At 38.0% G+C, this 27810-nt stretch overlaps 4 protein-coding genes across 10 annotated transcripts; all 4 read left to right on the top strand.

Annotated features, from left to right (window-relative positions):
• Nucleotides 1-3058: 3058 nt before the first annotated feature.
• On the top strand, nucleotides 3059-3871 carry LOC133860536 (zinc finger BED domain-containing protein RICESLEEPER 1-like). Its single transcript, XM_062296122.1, has one exon. It carries the CDS (start codon nucleotides 3059-3061, stop codon nucleotides 3869-3871), a length of 813 nt encoding a protein of 270 aa, XP_062152106.1.
• A 1794-nt stretch (nucleotides 3872-5665) lies between these two features.
• Nucleotides 5666-7266, top strand: LOC133860535 (UDP-glycosyltransferase 83A1-like). Its single transcript, XM_062296121.1, has 2 exons — nucleotides 5666-6182; nucleotides 6410-7266. The coding sequence occupies exons 1-2, from the start codon at nucleotides 5666-5668 to the stop codon at nucleotides 7264-7266; spliced, it is 1374 nt and encodes a 457-aa protein (XP_062152105.1).
• Nucleotides 7267-11013: 3747 nt separating this feature from the next.
• On the top strand, nucleotides 11014-12567 carry LOC133859346 (UDP-glycosyltransferase 83A1-like). The gene is made up of 2 exons (XM_062294729.1): nucleotides 11014-11456; nucleotides 11629-12567. The coding sequence occupies exons 1-2, from the start codon at nucleotides 11021-11023 to the stop codon at nucleotides 12117-12119; spliced, it is 927 nt and encodes a 308-aa protein (XP_062150713.1). The 5' UTR covers nucleotides 11014-11020; the 3' UTR covers nucleotides 12120-12567.
• A 5363-nt stretch (nucleotides 12568-17930) lies between these two features.
• LOC133859611 (uncharacterized) lies at nucleotides 17931-26911 on the top strand. Of its 7 annotated transcripts, none has more exons than XR_009898779.1 (11): nucleotides 17931-18220; nucleotides 19251-19654; nucleotides 19861-21708; nucleotides 21797-22269; nucleotides 22358-22488; nucleotides 22752-24647; nucleotides 24936-24984; nucleotides 25090-25340; nucleotides 25609-25716; nucleotides 26034-26600; nucleotides 26692-26911. XR_009898779.1 is itself a non-coding variant. In XM_062295078.1 (11 exons), exons 2-11 carry the CDS (start codon nucleotides 19462-19464, stop codon nucleotides 26263-26265), a joined length of 5088 nt encoding a protein of 1695 aa, XP_062151062.1. In that variant the 5' UTR covers nucleotides 17931-18220; nucleotides 19251-19461; the 3' UTR covers nucleotides 26266-26911. The 7 variants fall into 7 exon arrangements, 6 of the variants coding, with proteins under 6 accessions (XP_062151062.1, XP_062151058.1, XP_062151061.1 ...); XM_062295078.1 differs by having other exon boundaries at nucleotides 19861-20012; nucleotides 20106-21708; nucleotides 26034-26911; XM_062295074.1 differs by having other exon boundaries at nucleotides 19358-19654; nucleotides 26034-26911.
• The last annotated feature ends 899 nt before the right edge of the window (nucleotides 26912-27810 follow it).

The following is a 27810-nucleotide window of genomic DNA, read 5'->3' as shown; positions in this document are numbered from 1 at the left end:
CGCGTCTTCATCGCACTTTCAATTATTAGGTGCTAGAATTCAATCTTCTTTATTACATGCAATAGTGTACGTATATAATTTGGTTTTTCTGTTTCTATTTAGTACGTTTCTGGTGTTTATGATTTTGCCGTAAGATGATCGATAAGCTCTCCCTACTTTAAGATTTGCCAAAATAGAGCAACAGAGAGATTGAACAAAACTTATTTAGGACCAGATCTCAGCAAAGCCTCCATTCAAAAAAGTATGTCTTTTTCTTTAAAAAATTTGAAGTTTTATATTTTATTTTAATTATAAGAGGAATAAACTTAAAGATCCTCCAAGACATTAATTGTATAATGTAGAGAGATGACTAATTTATTAATTTGTTAGGTGACACGGGGTATATATATATATAAAGAATAGATAAAGAAAGATGGAAGAGACAAATTTGTTATTTGAAGTACTTTTGTATTATTATGGAAGTCATTTTCGCTGGCCGTTTAATTTGTATTCTAATCTCATTAAATGCTATAAAATGTCTACCGACTTTGTTTTTTTTAGCAATTGGCCGGATACTTATATAGATTATAAGGATACGATCAACACTAGGCATATTTTTTTCATGGGCCAGTGGGAGTTACCAAGATGATTGACTACGCATTGGAGCTGCAAATTTTGATTTTGGTTTTTATTTATTTATTTTATTTATTTTTTTATTATCTCTCTCTCTCTCTAAGTAATATAAGGGATTTTTTTTTTTTTTTTTTTTAGAGAGATCCAATGAGTAATATTAGAGGGACATGCTTAGGGGTGTAAATCCGGACCGGATATAACCGGATCCGGGCATTACCCGGATCTGGGTACCCGGAGCCAGAGCTGGGTATTTATTTCAAAAAATCCTGGTTATACCCAGGTATCTGGCTCCGGGTAAGTTAATTAATTAAAAAAATAAAAATTACCCCCTGTCCTTTTATCCTAAAACTACACGGCTTAGGAAGGAGGAGGAGCATTTCGTCATTTTCCTAAAGCTTTGTTGCCCTATCATTTCAAGTATCAAAATTGAAGAGTCAAAGACCCTTCAATTTTGCTCATTGCCCCCGCTCAAGTTCACCTTTAGACAAAGTCAAAAATCCATTCAAAAATCAAAAGATTCAAAACTCTGCCGCCGCTCAACTTCTCTGAGAGTTTGAATCATCTTATCTCTTTCTCCATTTCACTCTCCATCACTGATTCACCGCATCACGTTGAAACTGAAAAAGTCTACCCTTCACTTGTTCAGCCGCTCGCCACTCCTCGCCGACTCCTCGCTGACCGTCACCAACTCCTCGCTGACTCGCCGCCTACCAGGTAACCAGCCGGTCCAGCCTTCTTCTTCAGTTCTTCTTCTTCTTCTTAGTTCTTCTTCTAACTCGTCACTCAGTCTTCACGTTCACTCTGTTTCTATTCAGATTTTGTATTTTTGAAGCAGAACAAGCAAATATTTGAAGGATATTTGTCTATTTGAAGGAGATCCTCAGATAGTCAGATCAGGTTTTTTTCTCTAATTTTTTTTTTTTTTTAAGTATGATATTTCATCTACTTGAGTACTTGATAATCTGTTTGATATTAATAGTCGACTTTTATTAAAAAAAATTGCATCATTTTTTGATATGGGTCTTCTACGACAATAAATAAACTGATCTATTGTGTGATGGATTATGATTCATACACTACATTAAATTGTTTAGGTTTTGTGGGTAAACAGTATTGAAAAAATGCTAGTTCAATTTGAAATTTAGGTTTTTTTTTTTTTTTTTTTTTTTTAAACAATTAAATTTATGCATGTTCTTCATATTATTGATGAATATAACTGCAAGAAACTTTGTATTATTATGTCGTTAATGTTATTTTATATTATTATGGCTCTTAATTGTATAGTTAGTACTATTAAGTGTAATATTGTTTTTATGTTCCAACTAGGCCTATTATGGAAAATGTCAATGAGTCACATGACAAGCCTCCAACTACAAATGTTGAAACCTCCTCGTCTTCCTTGCAAACCGAATTGGATCCCTCCAAAAACAAACCACAAGCTATGAATCGGTCAAAAGTATGGTTGCACTTTACAAAAGTGACACCAATTGACAAGGAAAAGCCTAAGGCAGCATGCAAATATTGCAATAAGATGTTAGGGTGTCACTGGAGACATGTCACTTCTGCTTTGAAGAACCACCTTACCTATAACTGTCCAACCTCTCCACTTAGAGATTTGGAAAAATCCAATGTACCCAAAGGTCAAACTCTCTTGCAACAGTCATTTAAAAAAATGTCAGAGAACGGTAGTTGCCATACCACCCAACTAGGATTTGTGAAGTACGATCCGATTAAAATAAGGAAGTTGGTTGTTCAATATTTCATCATGGAGGAATTACCTTTTAGGCATGTGGAGAGTTGTGGGTTTAGAGAATTGATAAATGGTATTGAACCAAGGTTCAATTTACCATGTCGCATTACTCTACAAAAAGATTGCATAAAACTTTATGAGGAAGAAAAACTTAAATTGAAGGCTTCTTTGAGGAGTAAAAGAATTTGCATCACTACTGATACATGGACATCTCTTCAAAATTTAAACTACATGGTTGTTACCGCTAGCTACATAGATTCTAGTTGGAGAATGCATAAAAAAATAATCAAGTTTAACTTGATTTCAAGTCATAAGGGTGAAAATATTGGAAGAATGTTCAAAAATACATTGATAGAATGGGAGATTGAATCTGTGTTCACTATTACAGCTAATAATGCAACAGTCAATGATGTGGCGATTGATTATATGAAAAGGAAGTTGAAGGACAAGAGAGGTTCTATTTTGGGAGGTGAATTCATTCACATGAGGTGTGCCGCTCATATATTAAATCTTATTGTAAATGAAGGCTTGAAAGGATTGGGTGATTGTGTTTCTAATATTAGGAACGCAGTGAAATTTGTGAGGTCTTCACCATAGAGAATGGCAAGGTTTAAAGAGTGCATAAAGTGTGAAAAAATTCAATGTACGAAGACAGTGTGTCTAGATGTTCAAACAAGATGAAATTCTACATACTTAATGTTGAGTGCGGCTGAGAAGTACGAAAAAGCTTTTACTCGACTTGGGGAGGAAGATGGTAATCCTTTTGTTGTTCTTAGCTATGATGAGTGGAAAAATGCTAGGGAATTTGTGAAGTTTTTGAAACCTTTTTATGAAGCCACATTGAAGTTTTCTAATTCAATTCATGTCCCCTCCAACTCATATTTCATTCAACTTTGTATTATTATAAAGACATTGTCCGATGGGTGTATGAGTTGTAATCCTATCCTTAGTGCAGTGAGTTGGGATATGAAAAAAAAATATGAAAAGTATTGGGGGACTATGGAAAGGATTAACTTATTATTGTATATTGCTCATGTTCTTGACCCGCGTACCAAGTGGAAGGCATTAAAATATTACTTGGTACAATGCAGTGGCCTTGATTGGGCGAAACAAATCAAGACAAATGTGAAAGACCTCTTGAACCGTTTGTGGGAGCAATACGATAAGTTATATGGGAGGCGTTTGTCTAACCTTGATGCGGGTGTGGAAAGCTCAAGTGTTACTTCTATAGATGTTAGTGTTGATGATGATGATGATGATGCACTTACAGAGACGAAATATATGAAGTTTTTCATCAAACACCTTGAGGAAGAGAACAACTCGGAGTGTATGTCGGAGGTGGATCGTTATTTTTTGGATAGGTGTGAAGCATCAACAAATGAATTTGACATCTTACTTTGGTGGAAGGTTAATGCACCTAAATATTCTATCCTCGCAGAGATAGCCCGTGATATATTGGTCATTCCTATTTCTACAGTTGCATCTGAGTCTGCATTCAGCAACGGATAACGCATATTGGATCCCTTTAGGAGTTCTTTATCTCCATTGACAGTTGAGGCCTTAGTTTGCACACAAGATTGGTTAAAGAGCAATGAAGACTTGGAGTATGAGAATTTTATTGAAATATTTGATGAGTATGGTAAATGTTTATAAATTCATTTTAGTTTTCATTATTATTAATTTATTTTAGTTATTTATTCATTTAACTAATTCTCTTTTTCTTTTCTTTTTTTTCCTTCTATTGTAGTTATAGATGATTGAGAGCAAAGCTACAAAAAGCCAAAAATCGGACCATGCTGGGATATGTTTAATATATGTTTATGATTCTATGAACTTTTGGTTATGAGCTTTTTTAATATGTTTATGGACTTTTGGTTATGAGCTTTTTTAATATGTTTATGGACTTTTGGGTTTGAACTTTTTTAATATGTTTATGGACTTTTGGTTATGAACTCTTTTAGTATGTTTATTGTTTATGAACTTTTGGGTTTGAACTTTTTTAATATGTAATTTGTAATATGTTTATATTTGCATTATTGTTTTTTTTTTTTAATTATGTTGGTGTATGATGTTGCCAAATGTGGCTAACTGGCTATATTGTTTTTTAGCGTGGATTAGTTGATATTTCATTTATGTTGATAATTGTCTCTGCCCTAAGTGGCACAGATATCACTCATTTATGTTGATAATTCTAGTTATTTCACTAACAAAAACATGTAACTTATAGTTATTTCATTAACAAAAACCAAAAACATTTAACTTTTTTTTTTGTCTCCTTCCTGTTTGAGTATAAAAGCCCGAGCACTGCAGTGAAAGATATGGAAGCTAGCTCCAATGAAGCATTGCATAAACTTTCTAGTGTTGCTTCTGGGCATTACTGGTATAAAAATGTTTAAATGAGTTGAAAAAAAGTAGGTCCAATGCTAAAATAAGTCCAAAATAATTTTTTATTTTTTTTTAAATAACACCCGGACCGGATAACCGGTTTTATCTGGGTACCCAAGTAAAACCAGTTATCCGGGTATCTTGGATACCCGGGGTACCCGGGTCCGGGGCCGGGTGTTGAAAACAAAAAACCCGGGGACCCGGAGCCGGTTCCCGATTTTCACCTAATATCCGAAAATCCGCTCCGGGTTTACACTCCTAGACATGCTTTGAAAACTGTGCATGCATTCATGCATCAATGCATGCACAATTTTGTGGGTAGAAGGGTTCTTGTTAGAGTCGGTATGGACAATTGATTGAAAATATCATAACTATATATGTTGAAAGGTTTTCAATCTTAGTTTGTATGTAGGGCATGTTAAAATGGAAGCTAACGAAGCAGCTCAATGTATAGGGAAAGCAACTTTTTATTAATCTTTAGACAAAGTTTGGATGGAGAAGAGTCCTATTTTTTTTTAAAGTATTATACTTGCCAAGAGCAAGACATACGTCTCTTTTTTAGTTAATGAAAGCCTGAATTTTTCTATAAAAAGAAAAAAGTATATATGAACGTGAGGTTAAGAGAATAGTGGCTGAATTCTCTCTTCTCAAGCTTTTCTGCGGCTTCAAAACCATTTACGAGTGTATTAATTTATCCGTTAATATCTTTGTAGCAAACATTTGAAGTCTCTTTTGAGAAATTGTACGTACCAAAGCAAAACCGTGCGCAAGCTCCCTCTAAATATCACCTGCAAGCTAGAAGTTCAAAACGCTCATCCCAAACAAGCGGGCAAAAATATTTCGGAGAAGTTTTTTTGTAACTCCTTCTCCGGTCCCCCTCTATCTCTCTCTCACACAAACAAAGAGAAAGAGAGAGACATGGCCGGCATCGGCCATGTTCTGGTCCTACCATTTCCAGCACAAGGCCATGTGAACTCCCTAATGCGTTTCTCTCGACAAATGGCAAAACATGGCCTCAAAATCACATTTGTAAACATGGAGTACATTCACAAGCGTGTAGTGAGTTCAATGCCTGAGGAGGGCAGCCTCATGGATTCAGACATTAATCTCGTGTCTATCCCAGGTGGCTTGGATAGTGATGACGAAAGAAATGATCTGGGCAAGGCAATGGAAGCCTTATTGCGTACCGTGCCAGCAAGGCTTGAGGAGCTCGTAGAAGGCATTAATGCATCAAATGGTACTGGTGATATTAACAATATTACATGTATTCTGGCCGATGGGGCGATGGGTTGGGCCGTGGAAGTCGCCGATAAGATGGGAATTAGAGGAGCTATCTTTTGGTCTACGGTAGCTGCTTCTTCGGCCTTGCTAATGAGCATGCCAAGGCTGATTGATGATGGGATTCTAAACGGTGATGGTAAGACTACTTTACTATGTATATCTCTCTGATTTTGGCCAAAAGCCTTCAATTAATTTGTTAGACCATGCATGTCACTTCGTCTAATCAATTAATATTTTGCCAAATCCTGGAATAAGACTTATTTGTCTTGATAAATATAGTTGTATTTGGGAAAGATTAATTACTTTCAACAGGAATTTCCACCAGTAGTAGTGATTCAAATATCTTTCTTTCACCTTGCTAAGGATTCTCAACCTAAAAAGTAGAGCTGATTCAACTGTCGCCGGGCATTCCTGCCTTCGAAACAACAAATCTTCCATGGGCCGCGATACCTGATCCAACCACGCAGAAGCTAGAGTTTATTTCATTATATCGCACGAAACGCGGAAGCTTGCAAACTATAGCAGATTGGTGGCTTTGTAACACAGCTTATGAGCTTGAGCCGGCATCATTTGACTTGTTTCCAAAGCTCTTGGCCATTGGTCCACTACTAGAAAACGACCAAACTGGACAATTCCGGCAAGAAGACTCATCTTGCCTCAACTGGCTCGACCAACAAGCATCTCGTTCAGTCATATATATTTCCTTTGGTAGCTATGCAACTTTGGACCCTATCCAATTCCAAGAACTAGCTCTTGGACTTAGCCTCATCAATAGGCCTTTCCTGTGGGTGGTGGATCAAAGAAACATCGATAGGGCGAAGAATGCATTTCCAGATGAATCTCAAGGTCAAGGAGCATGTACCAAGATTGTCGACTGGGCACCTCAAACAAAGGTCTTAGCTCACCCTGCCGTTGCTTGTTTTATTAGCCACTGCGGCTGGAATTCCGTCACAGAAGGTATCACCAATGGCGTCCCTTTTTTGTGTTGGCCTCAGTTCATTGACCAGTTCCTTGACAAGAGCTATATTTGTGATGAGTGGAAGGTTGGACTGGGTTTTGACCTGGCTGAAAATGGACTCGTTTTGCGGGGCGAAGTGGCGAAGAAGGTGGAGCAAATGATTAGCAATGAATCTATAAGAGCAAGAGCGCTGGAGCTTAAAGAAATCATATTGAAAACCAGGGCAGAAGGTGGTCATTCTTCAAAGAATTTCAAAAACTTCATCAAATGGCTCAAGTAATTAATTATAGAGATCGGTGCTCTTGAATTGGGACGGTCAAGTCAGCTTTAGTAATAATTATATAATAAAAATGTGATATATAAAATTATTATTAAATCTATTGTATGATCTTCCATGGGCTTCAAGCGATGGATCAAACTCGTAGCAGAATATATAATGAATTCTTGTTGCCAAGATAGCTTTGCGATGCTCTCTCTATATATGCTATCCAATCCTATTTCCAGTCGAGTAAAATCACGAGAATTACTGCCAATAACTAATCATCCCCTCATGAATAACATAATCATTCGGGGAATGAGATGCACACGTACCCGGCCAGTATGTTCAAGGAAGAGGTGATTAACATTCTATGCAACAAACAGAAGATTATAACAATAAAACAATGACAAATAAGGAGGTGCCCGGCCTTCACAAATAATGCATGATTTGATCTTCAGACAAAGCAGAAAGGGAAATGGGGAGAGGGTGGCCGGCCGGTTGGGAACTTGGGAGAAGGTTCTTGTCATTAATTTTGACAAAACAATTAAAAAATTAACGTTATATGGAAGAAAAGTTATGGAGGCGAATCTATGTGGAGAAAATCATTCTAAGAAATTGGAGGGTCAACAATATATTATTACTTCCAGCAGCAGAGGCTGCATGTATCTCGATCTCTTTTTCTTATATATATATATATATGAGGGCCGCTACACTCACACCCAAATCTCCACAACCAAATCCCAACAACCTGATGTGGAATGCCACATCATTTTTTTTTTTTTCGTTTTCTTTTTCTTCTCCGCCTTCCCCCTCCATCTTCCCTCTCCCTCCCACCTCCCTCCATCTTCCCTCTCCCTCCCACCTCCGGCCACCCATTCTGGCCCTTCCCCGGCCGGATCCCGGCCAGTCGGCCATGATTGGGCCGTTCTGGCCGGGAAAGGGCCGGATCCCCGGCCGTTCTGGCCGGGGAACAACCAAATCCCGGCCAGCCGGCCAGGATCCAACCGTTCTGGCCAGGAAAGGGCCAGATCCCCGGCCGGCACTCTCTCCGTCTCCGCCTCCGCTTTCATTTGCCGATCGGAAGAGGGGAGAAGAAGAGCGAGAGAGAGAGAGAGAGAGAGAGAGAGAGAAAGAGAGAGAGTTTTCATTTCAAAAAAGAAAAAGAAAAAAAAAATCTGATGTGGAATTTCCACGTCAGGTTGTATAAAAATAGTTGTAAGAGTTTGGGTGTGAGTATAGCATTTTCCTTATATATATATATCAAAGTAAAACCTTGGAAACAATTGTTAGCTTTTATGATTCGCTCATTTGGTGACCAAAATACATTTGTTACATTTTATGGGTGTTGGGAAAATAATCAACCCCAAAGCCACGTCACGTGGCCTCCAAGTCAAGTCGGAGTTTCAACCTATCGCCCCGACCTGGCTCAGTTAGAACACATTGGCTCGACCCGGTTCGACTTGGCTCGATCACCTCAGTCAGAACACCTCGGCTCAACCCCGTCTGACCTTGCTCGATCACCTCGTTCTTCAAGACTCCGCAGGATATGGAATGAACCGAGATCTCCAAGTTTGTATAGAGTTAATATGTCTCGGAAATTTTCACCTCGGAGGATTGGTCTGTGTACAATAAGCGCCTTGAAGCTATCTTCTCAGATTCGGTAAGTAAATATCTATTAACCGTTAGAAATCTATATCCATGATCCGTGGGATTTTTGTTAAGTACAAAATCCCAAAATATTCGGAATGTATCTATATCTCAACATTAATGGGATACAGATCCATATCAACGTGAAATTCAGCTAAAAGAGGCGGAGTCTTATCCAACTTGTACTCAATTCAAAATCCATGAGGATAAGGTTCAAATCTACACGATTCATGGCTAAGACTCCTAGTCCTTCAAGAATTCCCGTAAGTCTATAAATAAGACTACTACACCAGGTATTTTAGATTATTCTTCTCTAAGCTCTGAGATTTTTAGTTCTTCCTAAAAGTCATAAAATTGTATATTAACTTAGTCATTGGAATGGGCGTAGTCGGTGCCCCCGACTAGTCGTTTGTTATTTTTGCAGATCTCAAGGAAGGCAGGAAAAATAAAAGTTTGATTGACAAATCACAAGACGGCTCATCACCATACCGAAAACGGTACTAACAATGGGGATTGTGGTAGATTTGTTGTAATGCCCAGTATTTTAAGTCCCGATTATAGAAAATTAAGACTAATTAATAGTAATGCTTAGATTATTTAGTGATAATATTGGTTGGATTTAAAGAAGTGTAAACAAATATATAAGGAAATAAATTTTCATTTATATTTGAGGTTTTAATCTTACTACTTATAAATATATAAGTGTAAACAAATATATAAGGAAATAAATTTCTTATTTAATTAAATAAGAAATTGTTAATTGGACAATGAAAGGTTCTCATGAGATTATATTTGAGATTTACGGAGGGAAGTGACACTCAAAAAAACCAAAAAAAAAGGGACCTTACGAAGGAATATGGAAGTGTGATTAAAATGACAATAGAGAAATTTATCATTTTTAGTATATATTAATCTTCCAAGTCAAAAGAATGCGACTCAGAAATTAGAAGTCAATTCGAGTATATTTTTCAATGCAAAAATTTCCATAAGTCATTTCACGTGTCAAAAACACGTGATAGAAATTAATTTGAAGTCAATCAGAGTTCGTTTCGGAGCCCAATTAAATAAAAAACGAAAACTGGGGCAGAAATTTAGGTCCATTAAAAGTGGTGTCAAACAAACTCAAAACACTTCATCCCACGAGTCAAAACAATTGTCTTGGAGTATTCTATGTGCTCGTAAAATTTTGTTTTGATGGGAGATTGGGAAGGGGTGAAAAATGAGCCTGGGCTAACAGGAAAAAAGCCAAAAAAAAGGAAAAGATAAAAAAATAAAAAAGGAAAAAGGGTGAAAAATACACATACTCCTCAGGGCCTCAAACTACTAACTTATAATTGTTAATGGCCCTCCTCTCAAATTAACAATTGTGTCAATGTCCTCGTAAATTATTAAAAAATGTCAATATTTCTCCAAACGCTAGCAAAAAAGACAAAAATGACATTAAAAAATTTTAAATAAACAAAAATATGCTTATAAATTTTTTTAAAATATATATATATATATATATTGGCCGGCAAGTTACACATAAAGATGGGTTTGTCAAATTTGTTGGCTAGCTTGAAAGTCCCAGATACAACCCATTCATGCACCACCCACCCCGGACCACGCCACCACCTCCAGCATGTTCGAATCCCACCGCCACCTTTGAAAAACCACCTCTAAATCCCCATGTTCATCTCTGTTTTCTTTTGAATCATGTAAGCACGTACGTAGCTGGTGGCCATAGTGTAAAAGAGTATCTCTGCTCACAATTGTTAGGTAGCAATTCTCAAGCATTTTGAAGAATAGGTACTAGCTGCTAGAGCCCCTAGGGAGCTAGAGTGAATGCTGCGCCTAGCTAGACAGATTTTTTCATTGACCGTACGTGCTTGAACTCTCTTTTGGCAAAACCGTACGTTCTTGCGCAAGCTCCCTATAAATATCACAAAAGGAAAATTCGGAAAGCTCATACCGAAACGGGCAAAACTATTCCCAAGAAGTCTTTTTGTAATCCTTTCTCCCACTCTAGTTATCTCTCTCACAAACAAACAAACAAAAGAGAAAGAGAGACATATATGGGCACCGGACATGTTCTAGCGGTACCATTAACCATTTCCAGCACAAGGCCATGTGAAGTGTGAACCCCCTAATGCGTTTCTCTCGAGAACTGGCAAAACATGGCTTCAAAATCACATTTGTAAACACGGACTACATTCACAAGCGTGTAGTGAGTGCAATGCCTGAGGAGGGCATGCGCAGGCTCATGGATTCAAACATTAATCTCGTATATGTCCCAGATGGCTTGGATAGCTATGACGAAAGGAAAAATATGGGCAAGCTAACGGCAGCCTTATTGCAGAACATGCCAGCAAGGGTTGAGGAGCTCATACAAGGTATCAATGCATCAAATGGTCATGATGACAACATTACATGTGTTCTCGCCGATGGGGCGATGGGTTGGGCCGTGGAAGTCGCCAATAAGATGGGAATTAGAGGAGCTATCTTTTGGTGTGCGGCAGCTGCTGCTTTGGCCTTGCAAATGAGCCTACCAAGACTGATTGATGACGGGATTCTAAACGGTGATGGTACGTACGTAACGTAAGACTATTTTAATATTAAATTATTGATTAAATTTACACAATTATTAGCTTAAACTTTTGAGATAAAAAATAGTTTAGAAACACTCATTATCCAGAAAGCTTATATATATATATGACAACATCTGCAGTCCTTGATTTTTTCTTTCACCTTGCAAAGGATTGCCAACCAAAAAAGTAGAGCTGATTCAACTGTCTCCGGGCATTCCTGCTTTCGAAACGAAAAATCTTCCATGGGCCGCGATATCCGATCCAAGCAAACAGAAGATTTTATTTCATTTCATGGCACGAGCCATGGAACCTTGCAAACTGGCAGATTGGTGGCTTTGCAACACAGCTTATGAGCTTGAGCCTGCATCAGTTGCTTTGTTTCCTAAGCTCCTGCCCATTGGTCCATTGCTCGAAAACGACCAAACTGGACAATTCCGACGAGAAGACCCATCTTGCATCAACTGTCTCGATCAACAAGCACCTCGCTCAGTCATATATATTTCCTTCAGCAACTTTGCAAGTTTGGACCCTGTCCAATTCCAAGAACTAGCTCTTGGACTTAAGCTCATCAATAGGCCTTTCCTTTGGGCGGTGGATCAAAGAAACATCGATAGGGCGAAGAATGCATTTCCAGATGAATCTCAAGGAACATGTACCTAGATTGTGGATTGAGCAGCAAACAAAGGTCTTAGGTCACCCTGTCGTTGCTTGTTTTATTAGCCATTGCGGCTGGAATTCTGTCACGGAAGGTATAGCCAATGGCGTCCCTTTTTTGTGCTGGCCTCAGTTCGTTGACCAGTTCCTTGACAAGAGCTATATTTGTGATGAGTGGAAAGTTGGACTGGGTTTTGACTTGGCTGAAAATGTACTCGTTTCCCGGGGCGAAGTGACAAAGAAGGTAGAGCAACTGCTTAGCAATGAATCTATAAGAGCAAGAGCGCTGGAGCTTAAACAAATCCTATTGAAAACCATGGCAGAAGGTGGTCAGTCTTCAAAGAATCTCAACAACTTCGTCAAATGGCTCAAGCAATAGAGATGCTCTTGCTAGTAATTTACAAGTTGAATTTTCCTCACCCGTGGGTAATGATAGAGGAAATAAATAAACCTCGAATATCGTCTACTTTCTTTTTCTTTTCTTTTTTTTTTTTTTAATGCATAAGTAACCTTTATAACAATTAACAAAACTCTTTACAAATTTACTTTTGCAGTTGCTAAGTTTACGAGCAATGCTAAATGTATAACTCATTTCTCTTGTGTATGGATGTATAATAAGCGGGACAATTATTAATCGGCAACCGCATAATTAGAAATAACATCAATCGGATAACCAATAACTGATTTTATAATATATTATATATATTGAAAAAACATTTAATAATAATAATAATTGTTGTGCGAAGGTCCATGCGGGCCAATTTAAGGGTATAGAAGCGGTTGCGGTAGCAGTAGCGGTTATTTGCTCATAATCGCTACTGCAATCGGAGTTCCCGATTATGCCTATTTTAAGAATCGCAATCGCAACCGGTAGGTTGGTTGCGATTTTTACCAACCACCGGTTATTTTAAACTAGTTATTAACCGGATAACCGGTTTTCTTTTATTGTTGCGATTTTTATTTTTATTTTTAATAAAAAACCAATATTTGACTGCTTTCCAACAACTCAAATTTCCAATTTCGATAACAAATTAACAATATAACATGAAATACATGTCATTCTCAATGTCTCACAAATCACAATAATAAAAATATAAATAAATAATAAAAAAAAATTACAAATCCAACTACTAGTTGGCAAGTAGACATCGTGCCAATCTGCCATCCTCAATTCCTCACGAGTCACAAATCACAATAAAATAAAATAACAAAACATTACAAATTATATATATATATATATATATATATATATATATATATATATAACAAAAATAAGTCTAAACATAAAACGGTTACAAATTCAAAAGTAAATGAATGGATGTAGATGGCAACGGATCTACGGCACACTATGAAGCATTGAAGCTAAATCAGCACCCCTACAAGAACAAATTATAAAATCAATTAAACGTAAAATATAATGACAATTGTAATTTAATTAAAATATTATGACAATTCAAAAAGTTATGTAACCTTCATTACTAAAAAACCTGAGATGATTCATTTCTTGAATTTGAGGTCCATCTACAATAAATGAAAGCTGGATTTAATGAATAAATAAGTAATGAAAATTGAAAAGTAAGTTTCATATAATTTATAAACATTTACTTGGCTCATCGTAGCTTTCCACATAATCTTCCAAATCTCGAATGTCAATTGGGTTGTTCCTGATCCAATTTTGTGTGCAAATCAAGGCCTCAACGGTAAATGGAGACAATGAACTCCTAAAGGAATCCAATACACGTCCCCCAGTGCTAAAGGCGAACTCAGATGCAACAGTAGAAATTGGGATGGCCAATACATCACGGGCTATCGCTGCAAAGATAGAATATTTGGGAGCATTCACTTTCCACCAAATTAAAATATCAAACTCACTTGTTGCTGCTTCACACCCATCCAACAAAGACCTATCAACCTCCTATCTACACTCCAAACCATTCTCATTCACAAGGTGTGTGGAGAACCTCATAATAAATTTATCCTTCTTATTTTTTGAGGGATCATCCAACATAGAATCAACATTCAAGGAAGAAGTAGCATTTGAACTTCCTGTAGCCCCATCAACATAAGACACCGCAACTCCATTAAACTTAGCGTATTGCTCAATCAAATGTTTTAGAAGGTCTACCACCCTTACCTCTATTTGATTTGCCCACTCTGGCCCTTTGCAATCCTTCAACCAAAATATCAAAGCCTTCATTTTGTAGCGCGGGTCAACAACAAAAGCAACATATGACATTAAGTTCATCCTATCCAGACTTCCCCAATATTTCTCATACTTAATTTTCATATTAAGACCCATGCTTTTCATGATAGGATCAATTGAAACACGCTTCATTTAAGGTTTCTTCAATAACACAAAGTTCCATGAAACTTAAATTGGAGGTGACATAATTTGAACTGGAAATGGTCAATGTGACATCATAAAAAGTTTTCAAAAAGGTCGCAAATATCCTAGCATTTTCCTAATCAAAAATTCCAAGAACAACTAACTGAGTATCCTCTTCCCTCATTCGGTCAAATGATCTTTGGTACTTTTCAGCAATGCTTAACATTAAGTATGTTGAGTTTCATCTAGTGGGAACATCTAGACAAACCATCTGCTTGCATTGAATAAATTTTCGCTCTAATTCTACACATTCCTTGAACCCTAGGCACTAGCAATAAACTATCTAAATCTCATTATCTTCCTTAAATATTGGAAAAACTCTTAAAAATACCACTGCAACAGACTCTTTTAGTGTTCCCTAAAATAAGAAAAACCCAAGGGAACTAAAATTGAAAAATCGTAGCCTATGGTTCCCTATCCATTATTTTATTTTATTTTTTTTAAGAAAGGAACCGGGGTATTACACAACCGAAATATTAAAAAAAAACCGAGAGATTAGAGATAGAGAAAGATAGAAGATCAGATTGTGAGCGGCTGCAATGTGTAAAAACACCAATATCCCGTATTTGATTTGTGTTCTAATTATTCCATTGAAGACATGGTTAATCAAACGGCTGTGGTGCATCCTCATAGCTCTTGATTTTTGTTGGCCTTGTGCCTTTTGCCATTTGTACAATGCGACACTACTTTGGGACGAATCACTGCTATTATTTTAATCTCTATTGGGTAACGCATGCATGCATGCTCAATTCATTGACCCATAACTTAAGTTTCTTCATCTAGAAAACTTGTATGTACAGTTGCATAGCTGCACTATGCTATAAAATAATTGGTGGGGGCTTTCAATTAAAGCTTTGAGTCTTTGCTCCCGGGGAAAAAAATAAAATTGGCCGAGAGAGTTTTATTATTAAAGTATTGATTAAATTATTAAATTTTTTATTTTTTTATTAGTTTTGATTTTTTGGATAAGTGATGATTTAACATGATATCAGAGTTAGAAGTCCTGAATTTGAATCATGACTCCACAATTTACCTCTAATTTTAATTAAATATTTCACTTGTTGGACCTCATTTATTAGAAAGTTCACGTGTGAGTGAGAGTGTTAAAATATTGATTAAATTTACTATTTTCTATTAACTTAAACTTTTTTCTATTAGCTTAAAGTTTTTGGATAAATTATTGTTTCAAATTTATGTCTCTTTGCTGATAGGCCTTTTAGTCAAAAAGAAAGAAAGAGGAACTTCCCTCTTCTCCTTTGATTTTATGGTTTTTTTTTATTTTTTATTTTTTTTATTTGCACTTTTTCCTCTTTCTTTTTCTTTCATTTTCTCTGCAACTTGGGAACCCAATCCCGCTGTCTTCGGCCCTTCTCCTCCACGCATGCATCCCACCAACCCACTCTCCGGCATCTTTTTCTCCTAAGTTGTTCTGCCTTTGCGCGTGTCAGCCACGCGCCGTTTCGGAGCTTGTGCCAGTGCCATCGCCACCCCTACAGTTTTGAGGTGCACGGGCATGATCTTTGGCTTCCTGCTCCTTCCCACTTCAAATCTCCATAGTTGGGTTGCAATTTTTGGCTATGGTGATCTCCAAAAATGATTGCAAAAGGTGTCTTTCGCCGGCGATGATGATATGACCACCATCGATGTCTTTCTTACTGTTGCAGCTCTCCTTCAGATGTGCTGCGGCAATAGGCTCGTTGCGAAGCTTTAAGACAGGTGGAGAGATCGTTTGTGGTTTGTGTCACTTCTCTTGCCATTAACTGCCATCTTGGGCGGCCAATTCTCTATGTCAATGCCAATAATTTATATGTTTGTGTCATTTATTTGGCACAAACTCTTTTTTATGGGTTAAATACATTTTTGCTCCCAAACTACCACCATTTCTCCGAATGACCTTCCAAACTACCAATGCTTAGATTCTGACCCCCAAACTACTACTTTCTGATTTTTTAGCTCCATTCGTCAATTTATGCCATCAATTCTAAACAGAAATTCGAAAATACCCCTTCTACACTTTGAAATTTTCACCTTTAAGGGAATGGTATATTCGAGTTTTTAACCAATTTCTACTAGAATTGAAGGCATAAATAGACAAATGGGGCCAAAAAATCAGAAAGTGGTAGTTTGGGGCCAGAATCTAAGCATTGGTAGTTTAAGGGGCCATCCGGAGAAGGATGAAAGTTTGGAGGGCTAAACTGTATTTAACCTCTTTTTATTATGCTTCACTGAACTCATATAGTTGTATGAGGAACTTCTTTTTTGGGTTGTTCTAACTCTTTTTGTGTTGGTTTGGTTGTAATTTCCACTCCCCCTTCCCTTGATATTTGCTTAGAAAAAAACAAATAAATAATAATAATATATATATATATATATATATATCTTAAGACCATGTGCTCTCTCCTCCTCTCTGTCAGTCTCTGCAGAGACTAGAGTCAACTTCTCCTTAATAGTTTATCGAGAGTATCCTGCAGTAGTCACCTTGTAATTTTATATTAATCACTCGTAGAAAAAAAAATCTCGATACCCAAATTTTTTAACTATTATTTTGTGGGGATTTCCACACAAGGGTATAAAAGGGAGATCCACACAAGGGTATAAAAGGGAGATTAATAGGTAGTTTTTGTATGTTTTTAGGCCCGGCATACGCGAGAGTAATCTTCGTGAATAATTTTGAACGTCATATTCATATTTTTATTGTATTTCTTTATAAAGATATGACTTTTAAAATTATTATTTAAAATTATTAAAATTTTAAAATTACATAATTATTAGAGAGATAAAAAAAAAACATAAATATAACGTCTAGAATTACTCAATTTTTGCCCGCCTAATTCATGTTTCTCCGTCACCTATTACATTCTCTTAGGGGCCTCAAAAGTTTTGAGGACAAGTGGGCTTTTCATAAACCCAGGCCCGAAAGCCTCCCCTTAGGCCTTATAACCCCCACCATTTTATCCCAACTTGATTTGCTTAACCTGGCGGCGGGAAAATAAAACACATTAAAATCCAAAATGATTATAAAAAAAGCTCAACACTGAAATTTACGAAAAAAATAAAAGAAAATAAAATTACAAAGCTACCAAAGTGACTGGGAAAATAAAGTGCACCACGACCACGCGTGTCCAAAAGCGCGTGGTATCCGCATATTCTATTCCGCTTTTTCTCTGCGGACCTCCGAGCACAGATACCACAACAACCAAAGCGTTCGTTCGCCTCAGATCTCTACCGTTCATCTTCCAAATATCTTAAGCAATAGTCTGAAATCCCATTACGTACACGCACTCGAGAAACACAGAAACATATCTCATCCATAGCTCGGCTTCGGATTTCGAGCCTGACAACGAACCTTAGGCCCGGGGCCGAGCCTAGAGCGGCGTTTTTTTTCGTTGAAAAATTAGAGTAAATTTTTTAAGTCGTCACCGTTTCGATCGCTTTATCTTCGGCTCTGGTCCGAAAATCCAAACTTTGTCACTCTTCTGCAAGTCTTTTAGAGAGAGAGAGAGAGAGCGAGAGAGACTGGGGAGGCAGCCATTGACGTCGTCGTTTGGAAGCTTAAAGCACTGTAAATTAAGCCTAACAAAAACCAAGGCTTTTTCATCAGCTACTGAAAAGGACCCTTTAGCAAACGACGCCGTTGAAGAACCCTAATTCTCTGAGCTCAGATCACACTCATGAGCTCCAAGTGCACCTCCTCCACTTGCTTAGCCTTCTGAGCCTTCCAGTAATTTCACTTACCAGCTTGTTTGTTGTTCAGCTAGCGTGAAAAACTGTAATTAACTTCATAATTTTGTGCTTTTCTGCTTTCAATTTTGTTGAATTAGCTTGGAAATGTTTGTGCATGGTTAATTTGTTTGTGTTATGTTAAGAATTGGGGTCACAGTGGCTCTTTGGCGGAGAACTAGTTGGGGTTTCTTTTTTAGGGTTTTGAGGTGAAGTGTTTGCTGCTGTATATGCTCGAATTATGGCTTTAAGTCTAAAAAGTTGTATCCGAGTGCAATTTATTTGTTGCTGATATGTTATCTTGGCCTCAGAGAGCTCACATTAGCTTAAATTTTGCCAACTTTGCCTTTTAGTGATGGTTCATGTTTTCCTTCGTTGTCTTACTTCTCCTTCCTTTCTTTTTCTGGTGGGTCTCATTTTTCACTTTGTAGTTGCTCATGCAAGTGCGGTGATATTTGTGAGTAAAATTCATATGTTTGTGGGTCAGGAATGTAACAATCCAAGAACAGAAATTTGGATTTTATGGTTCTACTTGGTTACTAAGAACTTGTCGAGGAAATGAAGGAAGTTTCTAATCTTTCTAGGTTTTTGTTTTTTCATCTAGACTACTTGTTCTTGGCAATTAAGTGGAACCCATTTGATAGTGTTTGGACTTTAATGGATTTTTTTGTTTTTGTTTTTGTAGACAATAATTGGCTGATATTTGCGTTGTGGCTTCTATAATGCATTGCACCTGTATCGTATGCTGAATTGAATGAAAGAAACTTGGTTTAAAATTTAAAAATTATACATCTGGCATTGTGGTAGTAGTGTGATACTACTTTACACAAGCATTTGCTTCTTCACGCGTTGTTTGTCTTGATGTATGCCTCTTCTAATACTTTTAAATAATTATCATAAAAATAAAAATAACAACAAATTCAGTTATAATCTCTGTTAGGAGCAGTTTAAACATGCTTCTATTTCTTTTTGCAATTACCCTGCACTATTTTATGTCTCTCTCATTTATCAACTGTGACATTCTTGTGCAGGGTAATTTTTTACGGATTTGGGAATATTTTCAATTTGAAGTGTCATTTTTGGAGTAAAGATATGATACCCCTTTTGAATTAAGTCTAACATATGTTCCCTACTGTAGAATTGTTTGTATAAGGTGGTTTGGTCCATGATGGTGTTATATATGGGTTAAACTGCTTTCCACAAAAACAAGTGGCTGAGCAAGTCTTGGTGGCTGTATTTTTAATGCCTGGTAACGAAGTTGAAGATAGGATCCACAACTTGTATGAGCTACAGAATTCTTCCCAAGGTCAGCATCAATCTCAAGCTGTGGATAGCAATTGGCCAGTTCTTAACTACAATCAGTGGGTTGGAAAACAAAGGCAGACTGGGGAAGCTCTGAGTTCCAATCTAATAAACTGCAACGTGCAACAATTAGGTATCTGTGATTTTCATTATTTACGATACTCTCATAACTTTCATGGCTCTTTTTTTATCACGCTGTTTTGAAAACAGTGGCAATTTTATGTGTGTGTGTGGGGGTAGATTTTTTTTCTTTCTTTCTTTCTTTCAAGCGTTTGAGTAATTTGAAACAGGCATTTCATGGTCTTTAAGGCACAACTGTATTTCTCTTGATGTTTGCAGATTCTGTGAAAGGACATGGTGATGAATCTTTGAATGTGTTGTTCAACCAAAACTATACACAATTTACTCCAAGAACTGAGTTTTCCAACAGTTTGTTCAGAAACCAACAGCTGAATTCAAATGAATGTATGCTTGGACGCCAGAAATTCCAGGCAAGGAAAAGTCAGTCAGAGTTTTTGGGTGAAAATGCAGTTTATGATCCACATAATTTAACTTCTAGAGGCCTCCCTTTCCTTATATCACAGCAAGAAAATGCATCCGAGGATAGTCCCACCCTAACGACAAATTCAGAAAGGTCGGAAATTACTGAAGCTTCCATTGACTTCGACTTTGTTGGAGGGAAGCAGCAGCTTGTGAGGGGTCAACAACCAGATACTCCACATACTTCCCTAATGCAGCAGTCTGGGTACAATGATATGCAGTTGCTGCAGCAGCACATAATGTTCAAGCAGCTGCAAGAACTTCAGAGGCAGCAACAACTTCAGCACTTCGGTGACTTAAGGCAACAGAATTCTTCAAACCAGATTTCTGCAGTGACTAAACAGGCTTCTGGGGCTCAGATGTCACCTGTAATCAATGGAACGCCTGTTAATGATGCATCACCTATGTTTATGAACTGGATGCAGCGTGGTACATCTCCTGCTGCACAAGGTCTATCTAACAGAGTTCTATTTTCACAAGATCAAGGACAGGCTTTGCGTTCCATGGGTCTGGCTTCTCAGCAGCTTGATGCATCCTTATATGGTACGCCTATTGCAAGTGCAAGAGGTGGTTTGAGTCAATATTCTTATCTCCAAGGGATGTCTCATGATTCTACCAATTTGTTGACTAAGGCTAGTGGTCAAGCACAGAAGCCTATTACGCAGTCGACGGGCTTCAGTAGCCCTTTTGTAGGTGATCAGGTTACTGTTTCTCCAGAGCAGGTTTGCTTCCCCCAAGGATCCTTCATATCCAAACAAAGATTTCAGAGAAACAATGTGTTAGGACAGGTTCCTGTTCAGGGGTTGAATAGTGTAGTCATCTCAGGGGACCTCCAGCTGGGGAATACGCTTCCAAAAAATGCATCACCAACGGAATCTAATGGAAGGCAAGAGCAAGCTGGTTGGCCTGGAAGCTTGCAGCAAACAAATATGCAGCTTGGCCCTCCTCAGGGTTTGGTTCCCCTGGATCCAATGGAAGAGAAGATTTTGTACAATATGGATGATGACAACTGGGATGCTTCTCTTGGCAGGCGCACTGACATTGGTACTGGAGGCTTTGGGACTGCATTGGAACATACAGATTATTCAAATGCATTTCCTTCTACTCAAAGTGGAAGCTGGAGTGCTCTTATGCAGTCTGCCGTAGCAGAAGCTTCTAGCAGTGATACTGGGCTACAGGAGGAGTGGAGTGGCTTGACTTTTCAAAATACAGAACTCTCAACTGATAATCAGCCTTCAAATGTTATGGATAGTGAAAAGCAACAATCAAGTTGGCTTGATAACAACCTGCTCAGTACCTCCTGCTTAAGTTCAAAACCTTTTCCTGTGTTTAATGATTCTAGTGTGAGCTCTAGCTTCCCTGGCTTTCAGCAGCCAGGCATCCAATTCTCGATCAAGCAGAGAGGTGCTCTGCACCAGGATGACTCTCATGAATCAATTCACAAGTCTCCCCAAAACACTGGTGAGTGTTTAGATTGCAGCCCTAAACAAAAGCCATCCACTGAAGGAAGTCAACCGGTTCAACCACTAATGCAATTGGACGGCGCATGGGCTGGTCAGATTTTTGAGCACCCCCCAGAGAGTGATGCCCATCAGCGGAGAATAGCCTCAAGTAACAATGTTAGCCAACCCTACAGTGAACCAAAAGGTAGGAACAATTTGTCCTGAACACCTAATTTTAGTGCTGCTATTTGTGGCATTCATAATAATGAGAACACTGACTAATTTTTGGACAGGTGATGCTAATGAAGCTACATACAAGGTTAGGGATTCTGATTATTTTCTGTGGGAGGCTAATAGTAATCGTGGGGGAAGTTCTTTTTCTAGATCAACTGGAGGATGGGAGCAAGTACACTCTGGCACGGATAGTACTCGGCCCAACAGAGAAGATTCGCAAATATTTAACTTTGCTGCTATGCCAAATTCAAGCCCTTCTAAGGCATCTTGGAATACCAGTCAACAAGTCCAACATAGTAATCAGCTTGATTACTTGAAGCATGTTGATATATCTAGGAACAAGGAAAACCAGATCATGGGAAAAAACCAGCATCAAATCAGTAATGGTTATGAGATGCAGCAGAATTGCTACCAAAAAGACACCTCTTATGACAACTATGGCGCCAAAGGATCAAGTGGACAAGAGCAAGAACATATAGGGAAGCTCAAATTCATTGATAATGTCTCTAGCAGTGCCATGAACTTGGATAAGGTGAATAATTGTCTTCTATATCCATGGATGACATTTCGTTGATTGTATCTTTCAATTTTCCTTTCATGACAATGTAATTTGTCTTCAGTTACAGGGGCCCTTACCTGATGTTCAAGTTAACTCAAAACCCTCAGAGGTGCCTTCTAGAGGTGATTTTGATACATCTAATACCTTTCACAGATCAGTCGATCATCATCACTCAAATGTTACTCCAGCAAGGTAGTTGATTATAAAATAATGATGGTTTGGAAATGTGGGTTTATATGTAATAATTGTTATGCCAACTGATATTATCTCACTGCTTTATCACACATAGCTTTATTGATTTCGTTCCCTGCTTATACATTGTACTGGCTTTTGTTCTTCTCTGCTCATTATGTATTCCTATTGGTTACTAGAATTCCTTATCAATTTGTCGTTGTTTATCTAAAACTAGTCACATTATTCTGTGTCTCAAATTATTCTATAATGTCTCATGGCAGTGAAAATATGCTTGAGCTTCTTCATAAGGTTGACCAATCAAAGGAGAATAGCAGTATACCTCATTTTGGCGCTAGAGGCTGTAATTCATTGGTGCCTGAGGCAGAAACTTCAGCATCTGTTGCTCAATCATACCATCACTCTGCTGCTTCTCAAGGTTTCACTTTGAAATTGGCTCCTCCATCTCAATGGCCGTCGAACATGAACCCTTTCATCTCATCTCGGGGTTTGCCAGAAGTAGCAAGTAATCAAAATTTAAAGCAAGCCAATTCTGAGTCAGGAGAGAAAAACCAGACCTGGTTAGCTTCCCCATCTGTTCAGTCTTTGCTGCCATCTCATGAATCATCTCAAAGATCAAATTGGGATAATAAATTTAGTAGTTCGGGACAGACAAACATCCCCTCATCTGTTTATATGCCCGGAAGCTCCGTTGCAGCTTTTACATCCAGTCCTCCATATATAAGGAATCAACTTGGAACACAAGAAATGTCACATACATCTCTAGCATGTCCATCTTTACAGGCAACATTGCCTGGTACCGTCAGCCGATACCCACCTTTTAAACTTGCTTCCTCTCAACATACTTCTCCACATATTTCTGCTAACACTTCTGGTCAACAATTTGAAGTTTTGGAGGCTAAGCCAGTCTTGAAGCCTCCTGTTTTGTCAGGCATGCATCAGCAGGGTGCATTTTCGTCGAGACTGCACAATGTATGGACGAATGTACCACTTCAGCAACGTCTTTCTGGTCTGGAACCTTGTAAGGTTCCCATGGACCCATCAACAGATAGTGTGGAAACTTCATTGGCTTCACCCAGGCTAAATGATCAAAATTCCCAGAAAGTTGGATATGGATCATCAGTATTTGGCGCATGTTCTATGAATTCACAAGGCTTTCACTATGAGGCTGATCAGCCCAAGAAGGAGAGCTCCCAGCTGCAAATATCATCTGAGATGCTTGATGCTTCGCAGACTGGTAGATTGGCAAGGAATATCTCTGATGCAAATGCTTTTGCCTCTGGCTCTTTTTTGGCTCATTCACACCAACAGGACCTCAATGGGGTGCACCATGAACACAACAATGCCCCTGTTGCCCCTGAAAGAAATCTTGGATCCATTGGCCATTCTTTAAAACCGTCCTATGTTTTCCATCCGAATTACTCCCTACTGCACCAAGTGCAGGCAATGAAGAATATGGATGCCAATCCAAGTAGGAGAGTTTCAGATGTTGAGAATGTAACTGCTATGGATGGACCACGGTTAATATATGAACATAATTCCAGGTTCAGAAATCAACTGGATACAGGACTGATTTCAGCATCCCAGCTCAACTTATTGTCCGGGGATGCCAAAAGGCAAAGTTTCTTTACAGAAGCAAGAGAAGATTCTGGCTTCAAAGCTTCTCCACAGCCTGCTCTCCTAGATAGACCTTCTCAAGAGATGATCAAATCTGGTCAAAATGATCTGAGTCAACCTACTACCAGTAATGCGGTATCTAATCATGGAGAACATTCCCAGGTTAATCTTCAAATGGCACCCCCCTGGTTTAAACAGTATGAGGCTTTCAGAGATGGGCAGATTCCACCAACGTATGATGCAATGCTTGCAAAGCCTGTTGCAGGGCAGATTTCTTTTGGGAAGCCTTCCCAGAACTTGAATGAATTTTCTTTTGTAGAAGGAATAGATGCTGCTGATGCTAGTCAGAGTGGCAGAGTTTCACCAAGCTCAGCGACCTTCAGAGCTAATGAACCCTTTTTAGCCCCTTGTTTGTGGCCTTTAGATGAGACTGATCAATGCTTGGCTATTGTGAGACCAAAGAAGCGCAAAACTGCAACATCTGATCTTCTACCATGGCACAAAGAAGTTATGCAAGATTCTCAGAGGGTTCAAAATATCAGGTGCTTGCCGTTATAGCCCTTTTGTTTGATATAATACTGCTTTGTTTCCTTTTATGCTATGTTCTATTGCTTTGAAGATGGAGCGAAGAAAGGAATGAATTGTGTAAGAAAATTCCTATATTAATTTTTTTATCTTCTTGACAGATTGAGTATTAACTAATTTGTGGTAAATAAAAGATAATATTTCCAACTTTCTTACCTAATTTTTTTTTATCAGTTATATATTGCAATCACTGGTCACTTCTCTGTTCATTTTGTAAATATTTAAGAGTGCACTTGCTTTCGCAGTGTTGCAGAACATGATTGGGCACAAGCCACAAATCGACTGATTGAGAAGGTTTGCTCCAACTCACGTGTCATATATCAAAATTTAGTCACCCTTAGATATTGTCTTATTTCTAGGTATTGACAGCTGTTGTAATGTTATCATTTTCAATGGCAGGTGGAAGATGAGGCTGAATTGATTGAAGATAGGCCGTCAATGCTTCGATCAAAGAAAAGGCTTATCTTGACAACACAGCTTATGCAGAAGTTGTTTTGCCCTGCACCAGTGTCCATTCTCTCAGCAAAGGCTGCTTCACAATTTGATACTCTGACATACTTTGTTGCTAAATTATCTCTAGCAGATGCATGCTGCCTGAACTCTTGCACAAGAAATGGTTTATCACGTGTACCACTGATCAACAGTGACTTGTAAGTGCAGTTCTTCTGGATTTTTTTATGCTTCTTTTTCAACTCTAAGAAAGTTTTATAAAGGGGGCGAGTTTATCATGTCTTGCAAAAAAGAAGGTATCATGGCAGCATTCTAAAATTGGACCACGAAATAAAATGTCTTTTTTTTTTAAGCTCCCAGGTGGATAACCATTGCATGAACTTGTTTTGTAGAGACTATTACTCAAGTATAAAATGAATTTCATTTTAACTCTCTGGAAAGATAACTTCTGTCCGAAAATATGTTCAGGATTTCAGAGAAGCTCAAATCTTTTGAGGGTATTGATGACCAGTTCTTTTCAGAAGTTGTGGATGACTTGAGCAGTAGAGCAAAGAAGCTGGAAGATGACTTACTAAGGTATGAAACAAGTTTTGCCATTAACGAACTCATTTCAACACTTTCAGTAACAATGGAATCGCAATTGTTTGTTACAAGGATGTGGCAAACCCAGTTTCAAGTTTATAAACTATCACTATCTTATACACATGCCAGAAGATCTGAAGCTTACTCTACTCCCACGGGGTTTATTTAGTTCGTATTAAACCAAAATAATTTGTCTCATCACTGGAAAAGTGAAAAACCGAGAAGCAAAAATAAGAAAAGGAAAATTGCTGTTAGCCACTTTTTTAAAAGAAAAAGAATCATGTTTTAATATTTTTTATTTGATGATGCAGATTGGACAAGGCAGCATCAATTTTAGACATAAGAGTGGAGTGCCAGGAGTTGGAAAAGTTTTCTGTCATCAACCGTTTTGCAAAATTCCACGTTCGACCAGCAGATTCCTCCGGAACGGCATCATCATCTAATACAGCTACCCCTGCACCAAAACCCTTTCCCCAGAGATATGTAATTGCACATTCAATACCTAGGAATCTGCCGGAGGGAGTACAATGTCTTTCACTGTGATTATCAACTGAATGATCTCCTTCCCAATTGAATCCTCTTTTCATCTATGCCATATATTCCATGTCATTGCCCATATTCCGCCTCTGATCTCTTTCATCAACATATATACTGGCATCATGAAAGAAGAGGATTTATTGATGGAACACAAAGCAAGTCAACCCCAAGTGACAAAGGCCGCTTGTTCAATCTTTAACTGAGGTTGATCATTGTCATTTTTGAGAAAGTACATATTATTTCTTGTATATTTTGATGAATTCCCAAGGAGAATAGGTAATGCCTTAAGTAATCTTTTCAAATAGCAAGAGGATCGTTGGTATGGATTTCTCAAGTTTCAGGTTGTTACATATATATACATAATTTATAGGCATATCTGGTAGCCATGGTTTTGTAGTTTTTCTTTTCTCCTACTTTTTCCACCCTTTTCAGGTTGGTTCTGCATTGAGCTGGGAGACAGGGGAGTAGGCATCTTGATTCTTGAAGAGCAAGCAATTAGTAGGCGGTAAAATATTTAGAAAGGTAAAAGTGGTTGTAATTATCAATTTTTTTTTTTTTAAGGTACTTCCCTGAAGAGTCCCCCCTAAACAGACATGGGGATTGTTAAAAGCTTCTTTGACTTTGCATTTCATTTAATGATTTCCTCGTCCTAGTCACATGTCCATGTTGTTTGCCTTGCATCTTATTGGGGGAGCAAAAGATCTCTGAAAAGGTTGCAGAAGCTTTCTATGACAACTTTACAAAGCATTTTTTGTTTTCTTTGAAAAAGTACAAGAAGGTTTCAAACATTGATTCTGTGTCCCTCAATGTCAGAAAAGGGTATTTATATATGAATTTATGTGATGGAGTAAAAGACAAGAAAAATGGCTTTTATTGTATATGACACAAAAAGCGTTGTATTCTTTTGGTTGGAAGGATGTTTAGTACTTGATTGTCTATCACGCTCTCAAAAATTGACTGAAAGCAGCATGGCACGTCAGATGGATTTTTGTGATCCTCTTAATAACTAACACTTTTTTTGTCCACCCTGTGTTTATCAGTATCTGATCCACTCATGATTGGGAAAGTGATGTGAGAAAGAATGCTGAAAAGGGCCCTTCCTCCCATCCAAGGAAGTAGTAGAAAAGAACAAGAAACAAATATTAAAATAATTAAAGATAATTAATAATACCTGTGGGGTTTGTTATCCATATTCCATATGAGGAAGCGAAAATGTGGTTGGTGGACAGGTAGCTGTCCCATCAGAAGATCTTGCTGACAAAGTATTGGTGGGAGTGTGTGTGTGTGTAAACTCTCTCCACGTGGGTTGCACTTTTTTTGGCTCGTGCCAAGTGGGACCCAACAACGTACTTAGATAGTCCCATGCTTGTTGGAGTTTGTGCTTAATAATAATGATAATGATAAATTGATAATTGTGTGCTGTGGTCCAATATTTGTTCCTACATGCTTCATGCTTGGCCAAAAAAGTAGCTCTGTAAACGTGAGTGAGTACAAGTGAGTTTCCTGTTACGCTTCTCTCTTTTGCTTTTAAGACTCAGAAGCTCCCGAAAC

The sequence above is a fragment of the Alnus glutinosa genome, chromosome 2, assembly GCF_958979055.1.
Source record: "Alnus glutinosa chromosome 2, dhAlnGlut1.1, whole genome shotgun sequence".
Lineage (NCBI taxonomy): Eukaryota > Viridiplantae > Streptophyta > Magnoliopsida > Fagales > Betulaceae > Alnus > Alnus glutinosa.
The sequence above is the reverse complement of the archived record's forward strand: the minus strand, read 5'-3'. Positions and strand labels throughout refer to the sequence as shown.